The sequence below is a fragment of the Cutaneotrichosporon cavernicola genome (assembly GCF_030864355.1).
Source record: "Cutaneotrichosporon cavernicola HIS019 DNA, chromosome: 1".
Lineage (NCBI taxonomy): Eukaryota > Fungi > Basidiomycota > Tremellomycetes > Trichosporonales > Trichosporonaceae > Cutaneotrichosporon > Cutaneotrichosporon cavernicola.
In genome coordinates, this window is record NC_083393.1 from 2,346,775 (window position 1) to 2,364,287 (window position 17,513).

General features: G+C 58.8%; 6 protein-coding genes across 6 annotated transcripts; 1 reads left to right on the plus strand and 5 right to left on the minus strand.

Moving 5' to 3' along the window:
- Nucleotides 1-203: 203 nt before the first annotated feature.
- CcaverHIS019_0108740 (uncharacterized protein) lies at nucleotides 204-1,545 on the minus strand (the record flags this gene model as incomplete). The annotated part of the gene is made up of 7 exons (XM_060604180.1): nucleotides 204-512; nucleotides 548-727; nucleotides 783-840; nucleotides 876-983; nucleotides 1,098-1,318; nucleotides 1,365-1,382; nucleotides 1,414-1,545. 7 exons carry the CDS (start codon nucleotides 1,543-1,545, stop codon nucleotides 204-206), a joined length of 1,026 nt encoding a protein of 341 aa, XP_060453422.1.
- Nucleotides 1,546-2,308: 763 nt separating this feature from the next.
- Nucleotides 2,309-4,364, minus strand: CcaverHIS019_0108750 (uncharacterized protein; the record flags this gene model as incomplete). The annotated part of the gene is made up of 3 exons (XM_060604181.1): nucleotides 2,309-3,432; nucleotides 3,813-3,874; nucleotides 4,327-4,364. 3 exons carry the CDS (start codon nucleotides 4,362-4,364, stop codon nucleotides 2,309-2,311), a joined length of 1,224 nt encoding a protein of 407 aa, XP_060453423.1.
- A 2,052-nt stretch (nucleotides 4,365-6,416) lies between these two features.
- On the minus strand, nucleotides 6,417-8,723 carry CcaverHIS019_0108760 (uncharacterized protein; the record flags this gene model as incomplete). Its single annotated transcript, XM_060604182.1, has 5 exons — nucleotides 6,417-7,194; nucleotides 7,230-7,436; nucleotides 7,564-7,891; nucleotides 7,929-8,053; nucleotides 8,122-8,723. The coding sequence occupies 5 exons, from the start codon at nucleotides 8,721-8,723 to the stop codon at nucleotides 6,417-6,419; spliced, it is 2,040 nt and encodes a 679-aa protein (XP_060453424.1).
- A 683-nt stretch (nucleotides 8,724-9,406) lies between these two features.
- Nucleotides 9,407-12,600, minus strand: CcaverHIS019_0108770 (uncharacterized protein; the record flags this gene model as incomplete). The annotated part of the gene is made up of 8 exons (XM_060604183.1): nucleotides 9,407-10,410; nucleotides 10,659-10,688; nucleotides 10,776-10,868; nucleotides 11,043-11,400; nucleotides 11,432-11,899; nucleotides 11,941-12,157; nucleotides 12,189-12,442; nucleotides 12,481-12,600. 8 exons carry the CDS (start codon nucleotides 12,598-12,600, stop codon nucleotides 9,407-9,409), a joined length of 2,544 nt encoding a protein of 847 aa, XP_060453425.1.
- Nucleotides 12,601-13,088: 488 nt separating this feature from the next.
- SOD1 (uncharacterized protein) lies at nucleotides 13,089-13,759 on the minus strand (the record flags this gene model as incomplete). The annotated part of the gene is made up of 4 exons (XM_060604184.1): nucleotides 13,089-13,113; nucleotides 13,158-13,504; nucleotides 13,540-13,632; nucleotides 13,685-13,759. The coding sequence occupies 4 exons, from the start codon at nucleotides 13,757-13,759 to the stop codon at nucleotides 13,089-13,091; spliced, it is 540 nt and encodes a 179-aa protein (XP_060453426.1).
- Nucleotides 13,760-15,272: 1,513 nt separating this feature from the next.
- Nucleotides 15,273-17,073, plus strand: CcaverHIS019_0108790 (uncharacterized protein; the record flags this gene model as incomplete). The annotated part of the gene is made up of 2 exons (XM_060604185.1): nucleotides 15,273-15,610; nucleotides 15,726-17,073. 2 exons carry the CDS (start codon nucleotides 15,273-15,275, stop codon nucleotides 17,071-17,073), a joined length of 1,686 nt encoding a protein of 561 aa, XP_060453427.1.
- Between the last annotated feature and the right edge of the window lie 440 nt (nucleotides 17,074-17,513).

Consider the following 17,513-nt stretch of genomic DNA (forward strand, 5'->3'; position numbering starts at 1 on the left):
CGACGCCTTCATATCCCTTCCACCCACCTCAATCTCCTCACCGGCAACCTCAATCTCCTTGCCGGCGGCCTCATTCTCCTCGCCAGCGGCCTTGCAACCGCAGTAGCAGTGCACCGAATGAAGTTGACACAAGAACATGATAGCCTGTCCCATTAAAACCCCAATCTCTAGTCTAGATACCCTCCCGCTGGCCGGCTGGGCCCCTACGCCGTGTCCTTGGCGCCCTCAGACCGCGTATCCGTCACTGACGTCTCTTCCAACTGCGCCACCACAGCGTCCGACGTGTCCGCCGACTTGCGCATCTTCTTGGCGTGCACGATGCCGCGGCCGGTAGGAGGGTACCATGGCTGGCCATCGAAGTGGCGCGTCCCGTCCTCGCAGATGCAGCAGTGGTCGCTAAGGTGCTGGAGATACACGTTGATGTCCAGCTCGAACGCGTGCTCGCCACCGGTGTACTCGGCCTCAAGCTGGTCGGGGTCGACGAGGTCGGTAAGCGTGGGGTTGAAGCGTGCCTGGGGTGAGTAAAGGAGCGCACTGATGAACCCACCTTGTCGCGCGTCACCGGGTCCATGAACGGCATGATGGCCTTGAAGAAGCCGTTGATGAACCATGGGATGTTGAGGACCAGGCCTCGGCCGAGACGCTCAACGTAGTGGTTCTGCAGCACGTTCAGGACGTACATCGACACGCTCATCGGCTGGCGTGGCTGCTTCCCCGCGTCCTTGAACTGGGGTGAGCGAATGTAGACGCAAGGCAATAGTCAGGCTGCGCGTAGTACTCACGTCGACGATGATACACAACCGCTCCTGGCCGTCCGGCATGATGTCAATCGCGCGCTCGCTGTTGTCAGCTATCATCCGAGCTGTCTAGCTCACAGAAGGAAGATGAGGTAGCGGATCTGCTTGTCGTGGTCTGGGGGCGGTCCACGACCAGGACGCATGTAGATGATCGGCCGCGAGTCCTTGTCGAAGCCGTTGAGAAGCCTGGTGTGAGCCAAGTCTATGACGGGGGTAGAGTCGGGCAATGTCCTCGCAACCGGTTGAACGGGCAAGTGCAAGTGCATGTAGCCCGGGCTCACTCCCGCTCTTGCCACTCACAGCTTGCCCGTCCCGGCAGTCTCGGCCACCTCCTCAGTCGTAATGAGGTCGGGCTTGAACTCGCGCCGCCACTCCATCGTGCCCTTGATGCGCTTCTTCGCATCGTCCATCTTCCACTTGGCTGCTCGCATGTAGCGGTGGTGCGTGCCCACGTCCTCGAGGAACCGCTTCTCCCATGGGTGGTATGCGTCGTCCTCGGGAAGGAGGATCGTGGCGGTGTACTGGGGTTAGGGGGGGAGGGAAGCGGGCAGGCCCAGTAACGCGTACCTCCTTGAGCTCCTCGACCTGTCGTCAGCACACCCCAGTTGGAACTCACCATGTCCTCCTGCTCGGCCGTCATGGGGGCCGGCGCTGCGGCCGCGGCTGGCGGGGTGAGGATGGCCGTAGTGGTAGTCTGCAGTTCCTTCTCGACGACCTCGACGGGTGCGGCGCGGAAGTATGAGAACATGGTGGGGGGGGGAGGGGGTGGAAGGGAGGGTTAGGAGGAGGGAGGGTTAGGAGGAGGGAGGGTTAGGAGGAGGGAGGGTTAGGAGGTATGGGGTTCAAGGTGAAAGTGGAGATGGAGAGCAAAGTTGGCCAAGGGCTTGTCACGGTTCGTGTTGGGGGCCCACCGGCCAGGGTCGATCGTAAACGTCGAGTGGAATGCGGGGAAGAGGTCGATGCGTAGATGTAGAGGGGTATGGTTGTTGAGTATAAATGGACGAGGAGAGTGTGGATGGACAAAAGTAGTGAACGTGTTGCGTTCCTGACTTCCAAGTTCTTGTTCACGGATACCTGGGAGGATACAAGCCAACCGCGCGACACGATATTCACAAGGAAACTGTGCAAAGATACGCTCAGACCAGAACCTTGTCCGAGACCGACTACTCGGCGACAAAGTGACATGTCGCGTCAGTAGACCTCAAACTGACATTGACCCATACCAGTTTAAACTCTCGGCACATTTGTTCCTGACACCAACCCCACTCGTCTTGACACCAAATGCATGGGAAACCTTATCACAGACAAGATCAAGTCGGGAGAGCCAGCTGCCCGACCCTGCATCTAAATGCGCGTAATAAAATGCTCGATAAGCCCAGAAACCAGCCATCACTAGGACGGCTGGGCCAGACCTGCTGGTCTGGGCTGTAGACCCGTTCAACGGTGTCCAGGCGATGGTGTGTCTATGAGAGAGATGGAGAGAGAGAGAGAGAGAGAGAGATTGTGTCTTCCTAGAACGTGCCGACCTGGCCGTGGCTCATGCGCTTCTTGTGGCGACGGACGCGGCGCTTGCGGTTGCACTTGACCTTGGTTGGGGACGGCGAAGCGGCAGCCGAGTCGGTAGACGTGAAAGTACCATTGTTGTGCAAGTTGCCCCACTCGGGAGTCGAGATCGTAGGCGAGGGAGCAGCAGACGAAGAACTGGGGTGCCACTTGCCGTCATCGAACGAGGCTGACGACGACGACTCGGCAGGCGCAGAGGAAGACTGGCTCCACTCACCGCCGTTCGTGGCCGAGGGCTGGTTCCAATCGCCACCGTTCGACGACGGCGACGAAGGCTCAGGAGCAGCCGACGAAGACTCAGGAGCGGCCGACGAAGGCTCCGGCTTGGATGGCCCAGAGCCGCCAGCACAGCTGCCGGTAGGAGCACGTGGGCTGAAGCCACCACGGCGCAAAACCTCGGAACCAGGGTTGGGGAAGTCGACGTCGCCGCCCTCCTCGGTACCGCAGCCGTTGCCGATGTTGGCAAGGAAGGGGCCTGGGGCGGAGTTGAAAGAGACGCCACGACGGGTCGAGTTGGTATAGACGTCCTCGTCGCGACGCCACTGGTTACCGCCGCCGCCGCCGCCACTAATTGTGACCGAGGCGCAGTTCATGTACATCTCGCGGTTGCCGAGGCGGTTGAACCAGGTCCAGGCAAAGACAGCGTCACCAGATGGCACGTCGTTGGGAACGGTAAAGTCCCAGGTCTGGGTAGTCGGGCACTCGCCAAGAACGGACTGGATGACCTTGAATGAGTGGCCGCCGTCAAACGAGAGGAGGAGCTGGCACGAGCCACCGCCGTGGACAGCAGTGCCGCCGATGGAGACAGTCTGGGTGCTGCCGGGGGCCCAAGTGGCGACCGACTTGCCGGCGTCCGTGCCGATGACCGAGTTGTAGCCCTTGCAAGGGAAGTTGGCACCAGACGGGTCGAGAGGGGAGGTCATCGAGTAGTCAATGTTCTCGCGAGGCGTGTTAGGGTTGATCTTGGAGTTCCAAGGGGGAGGGCTGACCATCTCCATGTGGCCGAACACGGGAGTGACGACCGCAGCGAGAGCCGCCAGGACAGTCAAGGTCGAAGTCGAGAACATTGTATCTGTGGGTCAGAGCGTGAAACAGGAAGCGGGGGGCATGTTGCGAGGGCGGTGAGGAGAAAGGTCATCATGGAGGTGACGAGGTGATTGTCAACGAATGCAAGAGATCTAATGATGGCGTTGGCTTGGCCACATTGTGGCAATGCAATCATGCACAATGCAACGTGGTGCACGAACAAAGAACAAACCGCGCTTCCAGATCGACATGTCATGCTGGTTGGATCATTTTTGTCCTCCAGTTCCACGCAAGCCAAGCGTTGGCCCACATCGCGGCCATCCATCCGCCATCCGCCATCCGCCATCCATCTGGTCGTGGTCTGCACCAAACCAACCCTTACAACATCAAAGTGCCACGCAACGCTGCACAGACCAGGGTACTCACGATTGAAGCTAGAGTCAGCCGAATACTTGAGGGTTGGAGGGTCGGTTCCGTTGCTTCCGGAGCTGGGGCCGTGATGGGGTTTGTCGAAGGGTCGTTGTAAAGACTGAGGTGGATTGGACTGAACCTGCACAGCAGTGAACAGTTGAGACGAGAGAGCCCGGAGAGGGGGGAGGAGATTGATAGGAACAGAGAGGACGATGTGGGTGATGAGCAAGAGGTAACAAGTGGGGAAGGCTTATATAAGCGGGGAGGGTAAGGTGACGAGGGAAGGTGACGATGGAAAGCGTTCCAAGGTAAATCAAGGGTTTCCAGGGTTGTTTTCAGGGCTATTTGAACAATAGGCACAAGGGTACAATCCATAACAAGGGTTCAAAGGGTCCAGTTTCTTCCATCTCACAAAGCCCCTTGGGGATTGTGCCGATATACAGAACACTATTGGATGGACTGATGGGCACGCGTCTTCCGCCACAATTGACCCAGAGTAAGTTTAGACCCTGAGGCCCTTACTGAGAACCTGAGGTAGCTCTGAGCTTGTCCAGAACGGTGGACCATGTATTGATGGCATCAAATGTTTCGCTCTCATGCAGTGGCGGGCTGGGTGACGGTGTAAACTTGGGTGTGTGGGGGGGGGGGGGAAGGGGGGGGGTAGGCAGTTTGGGAGATTCGAGACTGCTTCCGATTGTGGTCCCGATGGAAGGGGGACGTGCGCGAGGCGTAAGGAGGAGGGGTATACGGGGGAGGAATGGGACATGAGTTGTGTCTAACGAGCTCGGCTTTGAGTTCGGAGATTGGAGGGCTGGAATGGATGGCGGGGGGGGGGAGGGGGGGCGGCTGGATGCACGAGACGATGCCAACGTCTGCCTTCTCCATACACCCATCCGCAAAAGGGTGACTGCGTGACCTCCCGTAGTGTCGTAGTGACTAGTCACAGAGTCGACAAAGGCTGGCTTGCTGGCCATCTAGCAATCTAAGAATCTAGCAATCTAAGAATCTCAGAATCTGGCAATCGTGGCCATCATGATATGACCATCGCCGTTGTATCGCATTGGTTAACAACAGAGCCTAACGCTTTATATCCTTGTTCAAGTTGTCCTCTTCACACAGATCTCTCTCCGAGTCAAAGTAGAAGGATCAGGCCAAGTTGCCTCCGAGCATCCGTGCGAGCGAACAAACAATGTTCCATCGTGGCATGTGCACGGTACCATACATTCTGCCCGGGCCTCCGTCTGTGCCAACCGCCATCTGGCAAATCGATCCAGCACCGTGACATGCAAAGCAGGGAGAGATGGCTGGATTTGTGGCGTCGATGCTGACTAGCTCGGAGATCGGAGATTTGTGGCGGGTAGATCTTGGGCGGAGGAGGGATGCTGAACTGGTACTTGGCAATGAATTGAATGTCTCTTCCGGCTAGGTGTAATCTGCCAGCTTACAATTGGCCTGGGCTGGGCTGGGCTGGGCTTGGACTCAGCTTCAGGTTGTAGAGCAGGCAAGGCTTCCAAGCCGTCGGAGACGACAGGCAACCCCGAGTGCCATTCTAGGATACGCCATGCGCTGTCATAACGCACACTCTGGGTATTTCCGCAACGTAAGCCTTGACGCGAGCCTGAAATGCTCATATTCGCCCACTGCCCACCCCGAGCAGTCGAAGAGCATTCAATTTAGAGTTTCGTCCTGAGACGCCCATCTACAAATAGCGAATCATGAATGCATTGACATTGTAGAATCGCCATGGACCGAGACCACACTCGTCGCACGTGGGGTAAGTCACGCTTGAGCTCTTGAGTGAGAGGCTTTGGCTTTGGCACAAAATGTGAGGCAGAGGCTGAGTCTCGGGCAAAGGGTGGAGGTGATGGCAGAATCTATCGCATGGCATAGCCAGGAAAAATTACGGCACGACGCGTGACGCGGGCAGGCGATCGCATGTGCGACATTGCCTTGCCTCTGCCTGTGCCTCTGCCTGGCCTCTGCCTGTGCCTCTGACTGTGCCTGCCTGTGCCTCTCTCTCCCTCTCTCTCCCTCTCCCGCTGAGTGCCAAACCCGCAAACCCGCAAACTTGGGCCAGGCACCCCGTGTTTTCTGCCCTAACTGTGGGTTTTCTCGGAACAGGTTGGGCTGGGGATTGGGGGGTTGGGTTTGGGGTTGGGTTGGGAGGGGGGGTGGTGTTGGGGGGCGAGGGGGGAGGGGGGGGGGAAGGGGGCTGGGCTGGGTTGCGCAAGCTTGGGCTGGGCTGGGCTGGGCGGGCTTGGGCTGAGCCGGCGTGCTTGAGCTGGCATGCGGTGATGCTCCTTTGGCCCAAGGTGCAAAGCTGATAGATCGACTAGAAACTATTCCTCCGATACAAGCTTCGGAAGCGTCTCACCCCGAGATCAGACAGTTCAAGCTCCAAGGGCAAGCTCCTTTCGAGGTCCGCTTGGCATTATCTTATCTGCACCCCAAATCGTTTCGTCGCCGCTGCGTGGCGCCTTGGCTCATTACTTTGCAAGGGCGCACGCTCAGCAACGGACGCAAACTTTCAAGCCCAGCCCAACCAGACAAGCTCACTGTCCATGCATGTACGTGTTTTCGGCCAGAGTCCAGCTCTATTACTCTACTACGCCGTTCCCATTACAGCCTGCCCTCCCTCTGCTCCCGCTCTAACTCGCGCTCGAGCATGCCCGCGACATTGCCCAGGCTGGCGATGCGGGCCAGCTCGTTACTCCCCATGCTGCCCCGGCTCACCCGCCAGTCGCCCTCGACTGCTCCTTCTCCGAAACTGTTGGCACGGCTCCGGCTCGCCAGCGACGACGCATAGTCGCCCGCCCAGCTCGGATCATATGATGGGGGAACAGTGTCTCTCACTCGACCGGCGTCGACCTCCTGGTCGCCCGGGCGGGACATGGTGCGCGTTCGTGGGCGGCGAGCAGCAGCCTGCAGAGCCCTCTTCTCAGAGACTGTGGATGAGCCAGATGGTCCGGGGTGTGGCGGACGCGGGTCAGCGAGGATCTCCTCCTCCTCTGGCGACAGGGTGGCTAGCGAGAGGCGATTATTGCTCCCATGCCGGGTGTGTGCGGCGCGCTCGGACCGAGGGCCGACCGTCGAGGCTGCAATAGTGCCGCCGGCGACAGTGGTGGGGGAAAGCGGTGCTCCCCCAGGCGAAAGAGGTACCGTCGACACTGCTAAAGGATGTGTATTCCTGGAAGAGTCGCCTGCTGTGCCGGATGGAGTGCGGGCCGCCGGGTCGTACGGGTACGGGTCGATGATGAGGGATGGTCTCGAAGACGCGACCGAGCCCATGCCTTCTAGTGTCAGACCGTTAACGTTACTCTCACGGTAGTAAGGCGGGCCTCCCGATTCTTCGACCTCGTCGACCACGAAGCGGTTGTCCTCGGGCTTGTGATGGATCCTGGTGCGTTAGTGAATGTCTACGCTGCAACTCACTTCCTCTGCCTGCGCCGGTAGAGGAACCAAGCGGCGAAGAGGACCGCAAACACCACAACACCTCCGATGACACCGCCGGCAATAGCCCCAGCGAGCGATACGCCACCGCCCTTAGAAGAGCCAGTCGGGGCGGGGCTAGGACCCGATGTGTCCGAAGCGCCGGGGGATGATGATGATGTGCTGGCGTTGGGGTCCGTGTCCTTGGTCCTGTCGTCAGCTGAGTATGGATAGTTGGGGGCTGTCTTGCAGGATTCTTCTTCTAGGCCACTGGCCGGCGACTAGCCGCGGGTGGTGACACAGTAACGACACCCTCGGCAAGTGAGGATGCACTCACCACAACGCACTCCAGAACGTCATGGAGTGCACGCCCACCGGCCCGGTTAACACGTTCCCGCTGACAGTAAACGCGAGCGTGTACTGGATCTCGGGGTTGAGGGGTGTCATGAAGAAGTTGACGCCGTTGCAGAAGCCCTGCTGCGCGTTGAACGTCGATTCCGGTAGAGAGCCTGGAAGAGGTGGGGACAGAGCGACGGTGTAGTACGACAGAAGCGGCTGCGACGTGCCGTTCAGAAGGAGGTACGACGTGTTATCCGGCACGCGAACGTTGAAAGACGCGCCGGGCTTGCCGTTGAGCACGGAGAGTGGTTGCGGAGGGGTGTTGTCTATGGTCAGTTATCGTTGAGACTATTATGAGCTCACCATTTCCGCCGATCTGGAACGACGAGTCCCACTTGCCGCTCATGCTGTAGAAGGGGTTGCGGGTGCCGTCTCCGCTACCCGTGAGGAACAACTCCTCTCTCGTCTTGGCTGCCTCAAAGTTTGGGCTGGTGTCAGCTCGGGAGCAGATCCGCCGCGTAACACGGCGTCGAGTTACCCGCGGTCCCCGACTTACGCCTGCGTCTGCATCCCCGTGCGCACCGTGACCCGGGCGAGAGATACCTCGCCGTCAAGGATGCTGAGCATGACGTGGTGCCATCCCTCCTCGACCTCGGCCCACGCAATACTATCCGTCTCATTGAGGGTGGCAGGGACAAAGTCGGCGTTGGCGCCGTCGGTGGTGAGGCGGATGCGGGCGGAAGTGCTGGCGTTACCGTGCACGTAGACGGCGTCGCCGTAGAAGTAGAACCCAACTGTGGAGCCGGGCATGCTGGTCGTATGAAGAGAGGAGCCGCGGCCGAAGATGGAACGCCCGGGTAAAGAAGGTCTGGGCGAATCGGAGAAGGTGTTCTCCCATGTTAAGGCGGAGAGACCAGACGATGAGGGCGTGTAGGTCAGGATGGTGTCCATATCCGTCAACGAGTAGTTGAATGTAATGTTGGGGAGGGCGCGGGTTGAGAGTACGGGGAGGATCGGGGCCAGGGAGCGGCGATCCCCATGGGCGTGAGGGTGGTCGGGTTGGTCGTGCTGGCCGTCGGAGTGTGGGCAGGGATGATGGGACGCCCGGGCCATGGTCGTGGCCGTCCCGAGGATGAGTGCCACACGGGCCAGGAACATGGCGGCCGGGCGGGGGACGAAGGCGGGAGAGGGGGGGGGAGAAGGCGGGGGCGGGGTTGGTGGGCAAGCCGGGGCGGGGGCGGGGTTGGTGGGTAAGCCTGGGGCGGGTTAGGATCAGGTGTTGGGTTTAAGAGAGACGGGACGGGTGACCACGGCTGCAGCGGCGATAGCGATGGCGATATGGACGAGAAAGTCGTAGAGGCGAGATGGAGATGAAAGGTGTGGTCTGTGTGAAGATACGTGGAGACCAAGTATGATGCTCTGCAGGAAACGAATGTGATGATGTGAGGACTGGTAAGGTTGTGAGGGAAGAAATCAGAGAGTGTATCAAAGTGTGTGTAGATGCAACCGAGTAAGGCCTGCGATGCAAAGCAATTGCTTCGTCAGTTGGACAAGAGCAAAGGGCTTTTGACACGCACAGACGTCGCCGCAGTTGGGATCTCGCGTGGGTACCAGGTCCGTGCGTACATGCTAGAAAGGACATGCGTGCATGCTGGAAAAGGACATGGGGTTGGTGTTGTTCAACACAGCGTGTGACAAGTGGGTTGAGCCCAGCGACCGTGAGTACGTGAGTAGTGGAAGTGAGCAAGTGAGCAAGTCGGCAAGCGACATTGGCGTCATGAATGACATACTAGGCTACAAACCACAATGCTGGCGTCTCACGCCCTCTATCACAAACACTCCTACTCGTAGAACACGAGCGCGCGTACTTCGATACTCTTGCGCGGCTTTGCATCTGCGGGCGTGTTGGGGTCCGAGAAAGCTGTGTGTGGCGTGAACCCCGCGACGCCCTTGTTTCCGGCGACGCCCTCGCTAGCCGAATCAAAGCACTTGATGAACATGACCTCGTCTGGAGTCATATCCTTGACATAGTAGAACCGGTGCTTGTCATTCGGCTGGACATTGTACGTCTCGCCGCGCACCTCGTATCCTTCAGTCGAAGCGAGCTTGGTCGCATCAGGACGCACTTCACGTCCCCGGTCATCGCCATCATACCCATCATACACGGGATACAGCAGGTCGGTTGCAACGAGGTCAGTCTCGTCGGCCGTGCGCCAGTCGATCACGCCAAGCGGGTGGTCCGAGGCTGGGTTCTCGAGGGGCCGCCAGACGTTGATGAGCTGGAAACGGCCCTTGAGTAGTCGCTCAGCTTCTCCCGGCTCAGTGACGTGCCTCTTCACGCGGGTGATTGCCGCATTAGGAGTTTGGTCGACGTGTACGCTTTGGACGGGTTGGCGGGCCGAGTTGGGGTCGCGGATACGGATCGTGTGGTCGAAGATTACAACGCGCGTCACCTTGTCCCCGGTTGCCAGCTTGGCACGAAGAGCCGCCTCAATTTCGGCATAGTAGGCGTCACGGAGTTCGGGTCCGTCGGCGAGGACTGTCTCGGCGGAGACGGAGGAGGGGTAGGTGTGGAATGCAAAGCCGGTGCGGTCGACGTCGCGGAAGTCGTCGACGTCGTCACGCGCATTGTAGACGGGCCGGTCGATGGCAATGTCCTTGAAGGATGAGGCGCGGACGTCGACCTTGTTCCACGCCTTCTCGCCGTCGGGGACGGAGGCGGGGTCCAAGTACTTGAATGTGGCGTGCGTGGAGGCGACCATGGTGCGGGGCTGGGAGAAAGTGGGTCTGAGGGAAGGGAGGAGCTTGGGGCCGACAGTTGCAAAGTTTGGAGAGCTAATGGTGGCTGAGTGGGTGTACGACTTTGAGTGGATCAGAGTTGTGGTGTGGAGTGCTCGGAGTGAACGGAGTGGGCGAGTTGAACGGAGCATGAAGTTTGAGAAAGAGACATGCTGTGGCTTTTTAAAGTAGACCTGTACCAAGCTAGTTTCTCACCATAGACTAACGTTGACGTCGGCTGAGTAAGGAATGACAAACAATCGTCCGTGGGCGTGATCCATCTCGAGCCCTCAAACCCCATCTGGTCATGCTTACCAGTCAGCCAGCTGTTAACAGGTTTAAGCGCTTCAGTCAGCAATTCGCATGACGACATGCGTCCGATGGTGCATGACTAAAACCCTGCCAGTATAGAGTTGCTTCGTGAGCGCTCACTTGTCCAAGTGGCATCGGCCTTTCTCCCAGCGCCCATGTATCCGAGCATGGGACTCAATATAGACCGAGATGGCCCCACGTACGGAGCCAGGTCTGAGACTAAGCGCCTATTGCCTCCCGATGAGAAGCATATTCATTGCCAAAACATCTTGAGTAATGCCCATAGGCCGCGTTTTGGGACTGGCTGAGGCGCAGTCGAATGCGAGCTCGCAGTGCCCCGTCGGCGGGGGGGACATCCATCTCCCAAAGCCAGGGCAGCACTCCCACAAACATCGACGACAAAGGGCTCTTCCCGACCGCCGGCCCAGTCGTCGTGGAGCATGATACGGGCTGCAGCGACGTTGGTTCCTCCCGCCGGCCGACCTAGGAGCGACCGCTCTGCACTTCCCCACGAATATACCTTACCCGCCTGGCTGAGGGCGATGCAATGGTCTCGCCCCATCGCGAGGCCGACGACGCGATCAGACGGCCTGGGACCGAGCCACATGGCGTGTGGCGGGTGCGGGTTCGTTCCACGTGAGTTGTGCGTCGCTAGGTGCGGCCAAGGGTCCGACGCGGTGAAGACTGCCAGCGTAGAGAGGTTCATGGATACGTCGTAGTTGTCCGGACGGGAAAAGTGGGATAGCTGAGTTAGTTGCGAGGAGGGAGAGACTCACAAAGTCCCAGCTGGAGTGCCATGAGATCCACACTTCGCCGTTCGCTTTGAGGGCTACCACGTCATTCCATCCACACGCGATGCGGACGATGCGTTCGGCGTCGTCGGGGTCGTGGTCCGATGAGGCGGATGAGGCGGATGTAGGACAACTTGGGCTGGACGGCGTGGAGAGATTGCCGGAGCAGCGACCAGGCTCGCCTCCCCTCTCGACCCATTGTCTCTCGAACGCCGCGCGATTCGTCCGCGGCCCATCCCCATCCGCTCTCCATCCGCGCCACTCTTCGCGTCGTGGCGGCGGCGCCAATTTGGCCGGCACGGGATCATCACGCTCCTCGTCCAATACACCGATCGGCACGCGCTCGACATACCATACCCAGATCTCGCCGCCGCAGAGAGCAGCCATGACGCTGTTTCCGGCTGCGACCTGGGTTGCTGGAAGAATGGCAATGCGGCGCGGTCCCAGGTTTTGCTGGTGTCAGCTATGATTAGGATATGATCTGGGCAGCTCACTCTTTCCAGCGCCCACACGTTGCCTTGCACGTCGCGCACCACATACTCTCCTGGTCCTGTAGCGATCTCTGCCACGGGTTCGGTTAGCCATAGCCGCGTCGGGCGGCCAGGCATCCCCCTGCTCCGGTCCCATTCCCACACGGACCCAGCTGCGTCTGTCGCAACGAGGCGTGTTCCCACGTCCGCAATCCCCACGAGTGGGGGATGGCGCATGAACCTGCGTTAACAAGGAGGATGAGGATACGTACCGTGACGTCAATTCCACGGGGGTTATCGCGTCCACCGTCTTGGTCGATAGCGTCTCAGCCGTCCCACCGATATTGAGGAGCTGCTCGGCATGGGGACCCCAACTGTAGACCCTGGGGTGTTTGAGGCCAAAGTAGAGGCGCGAGGATGTTAGGCTCGAGGCCGGAGATGAAGATGAAGAGGAAGAGGGAAGAGAGGTGAGGAGGTACGGCGGGCAATTCGGGTTAGTCGCGAGACTGCGACGCCAGTGCTCGTCCTGCTGTCAGCATGACAGATCGGAGTGGAGTGACTCACGGCATAGCCCCACAATTTGCGGCATGTGAGGGAGAGCGCTAGGATGTCTTCATCTGCTGCCGACCTTGTCAGCGCCTCGAAGACGTCGAAGGGGATGGATGTGAGTGGGCTGGCACTCATCGTCGATGGAGGGCTCGAGGATGGAGATATGGGCGATGTCGACGTATGTTCGGTGGCGTCCGGATATTTCGATTGCTGCGGATGCATGGTTCCGGATCACCACGTTGCTCAATTCCCAATGGCCCTCTGGCCCTCAGAAGCATCGTCGAGAAGCGACAGCGCTTTGGAGGCGCTGTTCGCTCCGACGTCCTCCTCTTTGGCACAGCAAACAGCACTGCTCTCACCGTCGGGGGAGCTCACCGCTTCCAACGCCACTGTTGGCACAGCATTGAGGCCAAAGTGGACCGATGGAACTGTTGTTCGTGTCACTGATAACCGTGATCGATTGATTGTCGTTTAGCCACACCATCACTGTAACACCTCCTATCCTCCCCAGCTTGCCAGAGCCGTTCGCCTTGTGTTTGTAAACAATCACATTACGTAGGCTACAATAGAAGGAAGTGTGAAAGTGTCCTGCACCGCCTGTTCCCGGACGGACCGCCACGCGCTTACTTGGTGGCGTCGACAGTGGCACTAGAGTCAGTCTTGTTGCTCTCGGGTACAATGGTAACACTCACATGACACCACAGGCGGTGCGGTTGCCAGCGTGCCCGGTCGTCTTCGAGTCCGCAAACCCGCCGCGACCGAGGTCATCCGCACCCGAGTGGACGACGACACCGCGCCCAAGGATGGTGCGGCGCCCACAAAGAGTAATAACGCGGTCGGTAAAGTCAATCTTGGCGTGGCCGCTGTCGTCGACCTCAACGTTCCCGAGGTCACCAACGTGGCGGATGCGGTCGGTCGGTGCGCCGTGCGTGCGGTTGAAGGGGTTGTAGTGACCGCCAGTCGACGCGCAGCCGTCCGTGTAGATGTCGCCGGACGTGTGGATGTGGAAACCGTGCTTACCGGGGGTGAAGGCGTTGAGCTGGTGTCAACAACAATAGGACAATGGATAGGTACCTCGCCAGTGATGTGAACCTCGTCACTGCCAGCCTGCTGAGTAAAGTAGACGGTGCCGTTGCCGGGGCCGGGTCCCTTGAGGCTGACCATGGCCTGGAGTTAGCATGGGGGGCTTTGAGAGGGGAAACAAGGTGGAGGGACGCACCTTGGTGGTGTCGGTGCAGGCGTAGCCCGCAAAGGTGGCGGGGATTGCGAGGAGAGCAAGAAGGGGAGCGAGCATGACTGTGCAAGGTGTGAGTGTTTGAAGGGGGCAGTAAAGAGTTGAGTAGTGGGTGAAAAGGAAATGGCGCAATCGCGTTGTTATAAGTGTGTAAGGGGGTGTGTATGAGGAAGTGCCTTTAGAGTAGTGTAAGGAGCTGTTGTCCGATAAACTCGGTGACTGTCTCATCAGTTCAACTGGTTGCTGTGCCTTGAGGATTCCAAGACTAAGCACAGCACAAAGAGGGCTATGATTCTAGTGAGATTGTATTAAGAGTCTAATCTAGTACTGTAATCTAGTCTGACATTGCAGTCCAAACAATTGATCAATTGATCAATTGAGACTCTCGCGTAGTGTGGTCCTGTAGTCCTGTAGTCCTCTGGTCCTGTGGGCAGCTGGGCAGGATCTGGTAGTCACACGCGGCACGGCATTCAGATCCTGAAACAAAACAACATTCACTCAATCTGCTCCCTCATACCGCACAGTGTGCCGACCAGGTTACACCAGCTCCAGGCTCTGGTCGTGCACCAAACGATGGAACCAGAGGGGTGGTTTGAGCAAAACACGTCTAAAAGTCAATACTGTCCATTTCCCCTTTAGCTTTATTCATTCTCCCTTCACACCCCTGCCAACTGGACCTGGAACGCGACTCAAATTACCATCCAACAGTCAAACTGTTCACAGGACCAAACTAATTGTGCCTGTTAGATCGTTAGATTCACTGACGAAATGAGGGGATTTGGGCGAGATCCAAAGCAATCAAGCAGTCAAACATACCGCTTTTGACTTAGGCCTGAGTCCCTGCGTCACAACCCACGGCACGTGTCCCACAGGGGTACGGGGAGCTCGTGGTCCCGGCTGTACCTCGACTAGCACTATTAATATTACTATGGGGGTAGTCTCTGGATCTCCTGTTCAAGCAGCCAACCACAGCTCGACGCCCAACAGCGCGTACTCGAAGAGATGCTCGCAGCCTTGAATATACAAGCATTCCCACTCCATTTCCCTTTCCGTTTCCCACTGGCTACCAAGTTCCGCTTTTCTTTCTGCTGACGGCTCGGCAGAGACACAGAGACACGCTCCCCGCTGACCAGTGGAGACCACCCAACTCTCAACGGCTCCCACCCTAACTTGCCACTCCGAGAGCAGTCCGCTCACCCCTCGCTCGGCCGTTCACCACGCGCGGTACATTTCGGACAGCACCTGCATTTTAAACCAACATCCAACCTGATCGATCAGATATACGGACATGTTTCCGATCTCCGCCCTGAATCTTATCACCTGGCACGGGCGCCGGGAAAACATTTACGAGTCAGGCCGACACGGGCTCATAGAGTCCTGGTTTGTGGCTTACATCGATGGCGTTATCACTCGACTTTTGCTTGCGCCATCTAGGCATGCACCATCTCTACTCGCTCGAACCGAGCCTCGCATCAAATGGTACGAACAAACGGGCACGTCATGCAAGACAACAGACCAAGTTTATATCATCCACTCCATCACACCATCTTGAAACTCACCCACACTCATTACCATGTCATCACCAGCAATCATCTTTGAATCACCGTACCCTCAACCGTTCCTCCCGAACACCAGCGTGTTCCACTACCTCTTTCCCGATGTTGTTGGCGGTTCTCCCCTCGCCCCACTCGACCCATCCCTCCCAGCTTACATCGACGGGTTGGACGGGCGCGTCCTGACCCGCGCAGACGTGGTGGACGGCGCACTGCGTTTCGCAACCGGCGTGCGTTCTCTCGGCGTGGGACGCGGTGACATTGCCCTCTTGTGGGGCCTCAACTCGCTCGAGTGGGCGCGCGCAATGTATGGCTCTTTCGCCGCGGGCTTGACAGTGTCCCCAGCGAATGCAGGCTAGTAGGTTTTTGGGAGAGGCAGGTGGGGTTAGCCAGCGCCCCCCGTCCAAGAGATAGTCGGGTCAACCAGCGCCCCCCGTCCCCGGGTCTTAATTCCGGATACATGTTGACAGCAGCTCGGCCGGCGAAATCGCACACCAGATCAACGACTCGGGCGCCTCGATCCTCTTCCTCTGCCCCACCCTCCTTCCAGTGCTGGAGAAGGCACGGCCGCTCCTCAAGCGCGCGTTTCCAGCCGACCGCGTCGTTCTCCTCGCCCGCGAGACCTCGGGCACTCACCATACCGTTGCCGATCTCATCGCCTCAGAGCCTGGAGAGGCGGAGCGGTTCGACGGCGTGCAAGCGCACAACACGGCCATCATGTGTTACTCGTCCGGCACAACTGGTCTTGCAAAGGGCGTCGAGACAACGCACCACAACCTCACGTCCGAGCTGCAGGCGCTCAACGCTGGTTCGCGCCAGCTCATCAGCGGCGAAGACGTAATCCTCGGCGTCCTCCCCTTCTCGCACATCTACGGGCTTGGGATGAACTTTCTCCAGCCCGCAGCTAAAGGATGTCCCGTCGTCGTCCTCCCGCGCTTCAACGAGATTCCTGCCCTCGAAGCGATCCAGAAATATCGCATTACCCATGCGCTCATCGTCCCCCCCATTGTGGTTACGCTCCTCAACTCGAAGAATGTACCCAACTACGACCTGACCTCACTCAAGACAGTTGTGAGCGGTGCCGCCCCGCTCGGAGGAGAGATCGCCGACGCGTTCGCCAAGCTCATTCCCGGCGTAATCATGCTCCAGGCGTACGGCAACACCGAAACCTCGCCCGTTGTTATGACGGCTCACGCCCATGAGTTCGCCGAGACGCCAGGCAGCGTCGCGACGTGCGGTAAGCTCCTCCCGACGTACCAGGCTCGCGTTGTTTCGGAATCCGGGGCGGATGTGGGTATCAACGAGCGGGGCGAGCTCTGGGTTCGCGGTCCCACAATCATGAAGGGATACCTGAACAATCCCGAGGCAACAGCCAAGGCCATTGTCCACGGAGGATGGTACCGTACCGGCGACGTGGTTGTCGTCAACCAAGGGGGATGGTACGAGGTCGTGGACCGGGTCAAGGAACTCATCAAGTACAAGGGATTCCAGGTTCCTCCGGCCGAGCTCGAGGCCCTCCTCCTCCAGCATCCCGAGGTTGTCGATGTCGGCGTGATTGGGATCTACGACAAGTCTCAAGCTACCGAGCTGCCGCGCGCCTATCTCGTTACGAGGGACAAGTTGGACGCGAGGCGTGAGGCCGCGCTTGGCAAGCACGTGGCCGAGTGGGTTGCGGGCCGGGTTGCAAACCACAAGAAGCTCCGTGGTGGGGTACGGATCATCGAGGCTATTCCCAAGAGTGCGTCGGGCAAGATCCTGCGTAAGGAGCTCAGGGTGCTTGCCGAGGCTGAGCCCAAGGTCGAGGGGCGGTCGCGGTTGTAGGCGCCTCGCATCATTTCCTCACGTGTATTAATAGCATTGAGCATTGCATATGTATTGGGATTCTGTGCAAGATGAGGAGGAGGAGGAGGAGGAGGAGGAGGAGGAGGAGGAGGAGGAGGAGGAGGAGGAGGAGGAGGAGGAGGAGGAGGAGGAGGAGGAGGAGGAGGAGGAGGAGGAGGAGGAGGAGGAGGAGGAGGAGGAGGAGGAGGAGGAGGAGAGGCCAGACCCGACCGCCGATTGATTGATTGACCGGTAAAAGTACATGTCGTGCGGGCGAGAGGGCGAGAGGGCGAGAGAGAGGTAGAGACGCCGAGATGTGGACCGAAGTCAACTCGTTCTTCACCACCCTTCAGTCAGTCGCATCCCCATGGACGGACCTCAGAACATTGCTTGCAGACCTGCCTCGCTCACTGTAACTCACTACCCGAGCGCATTCCTCC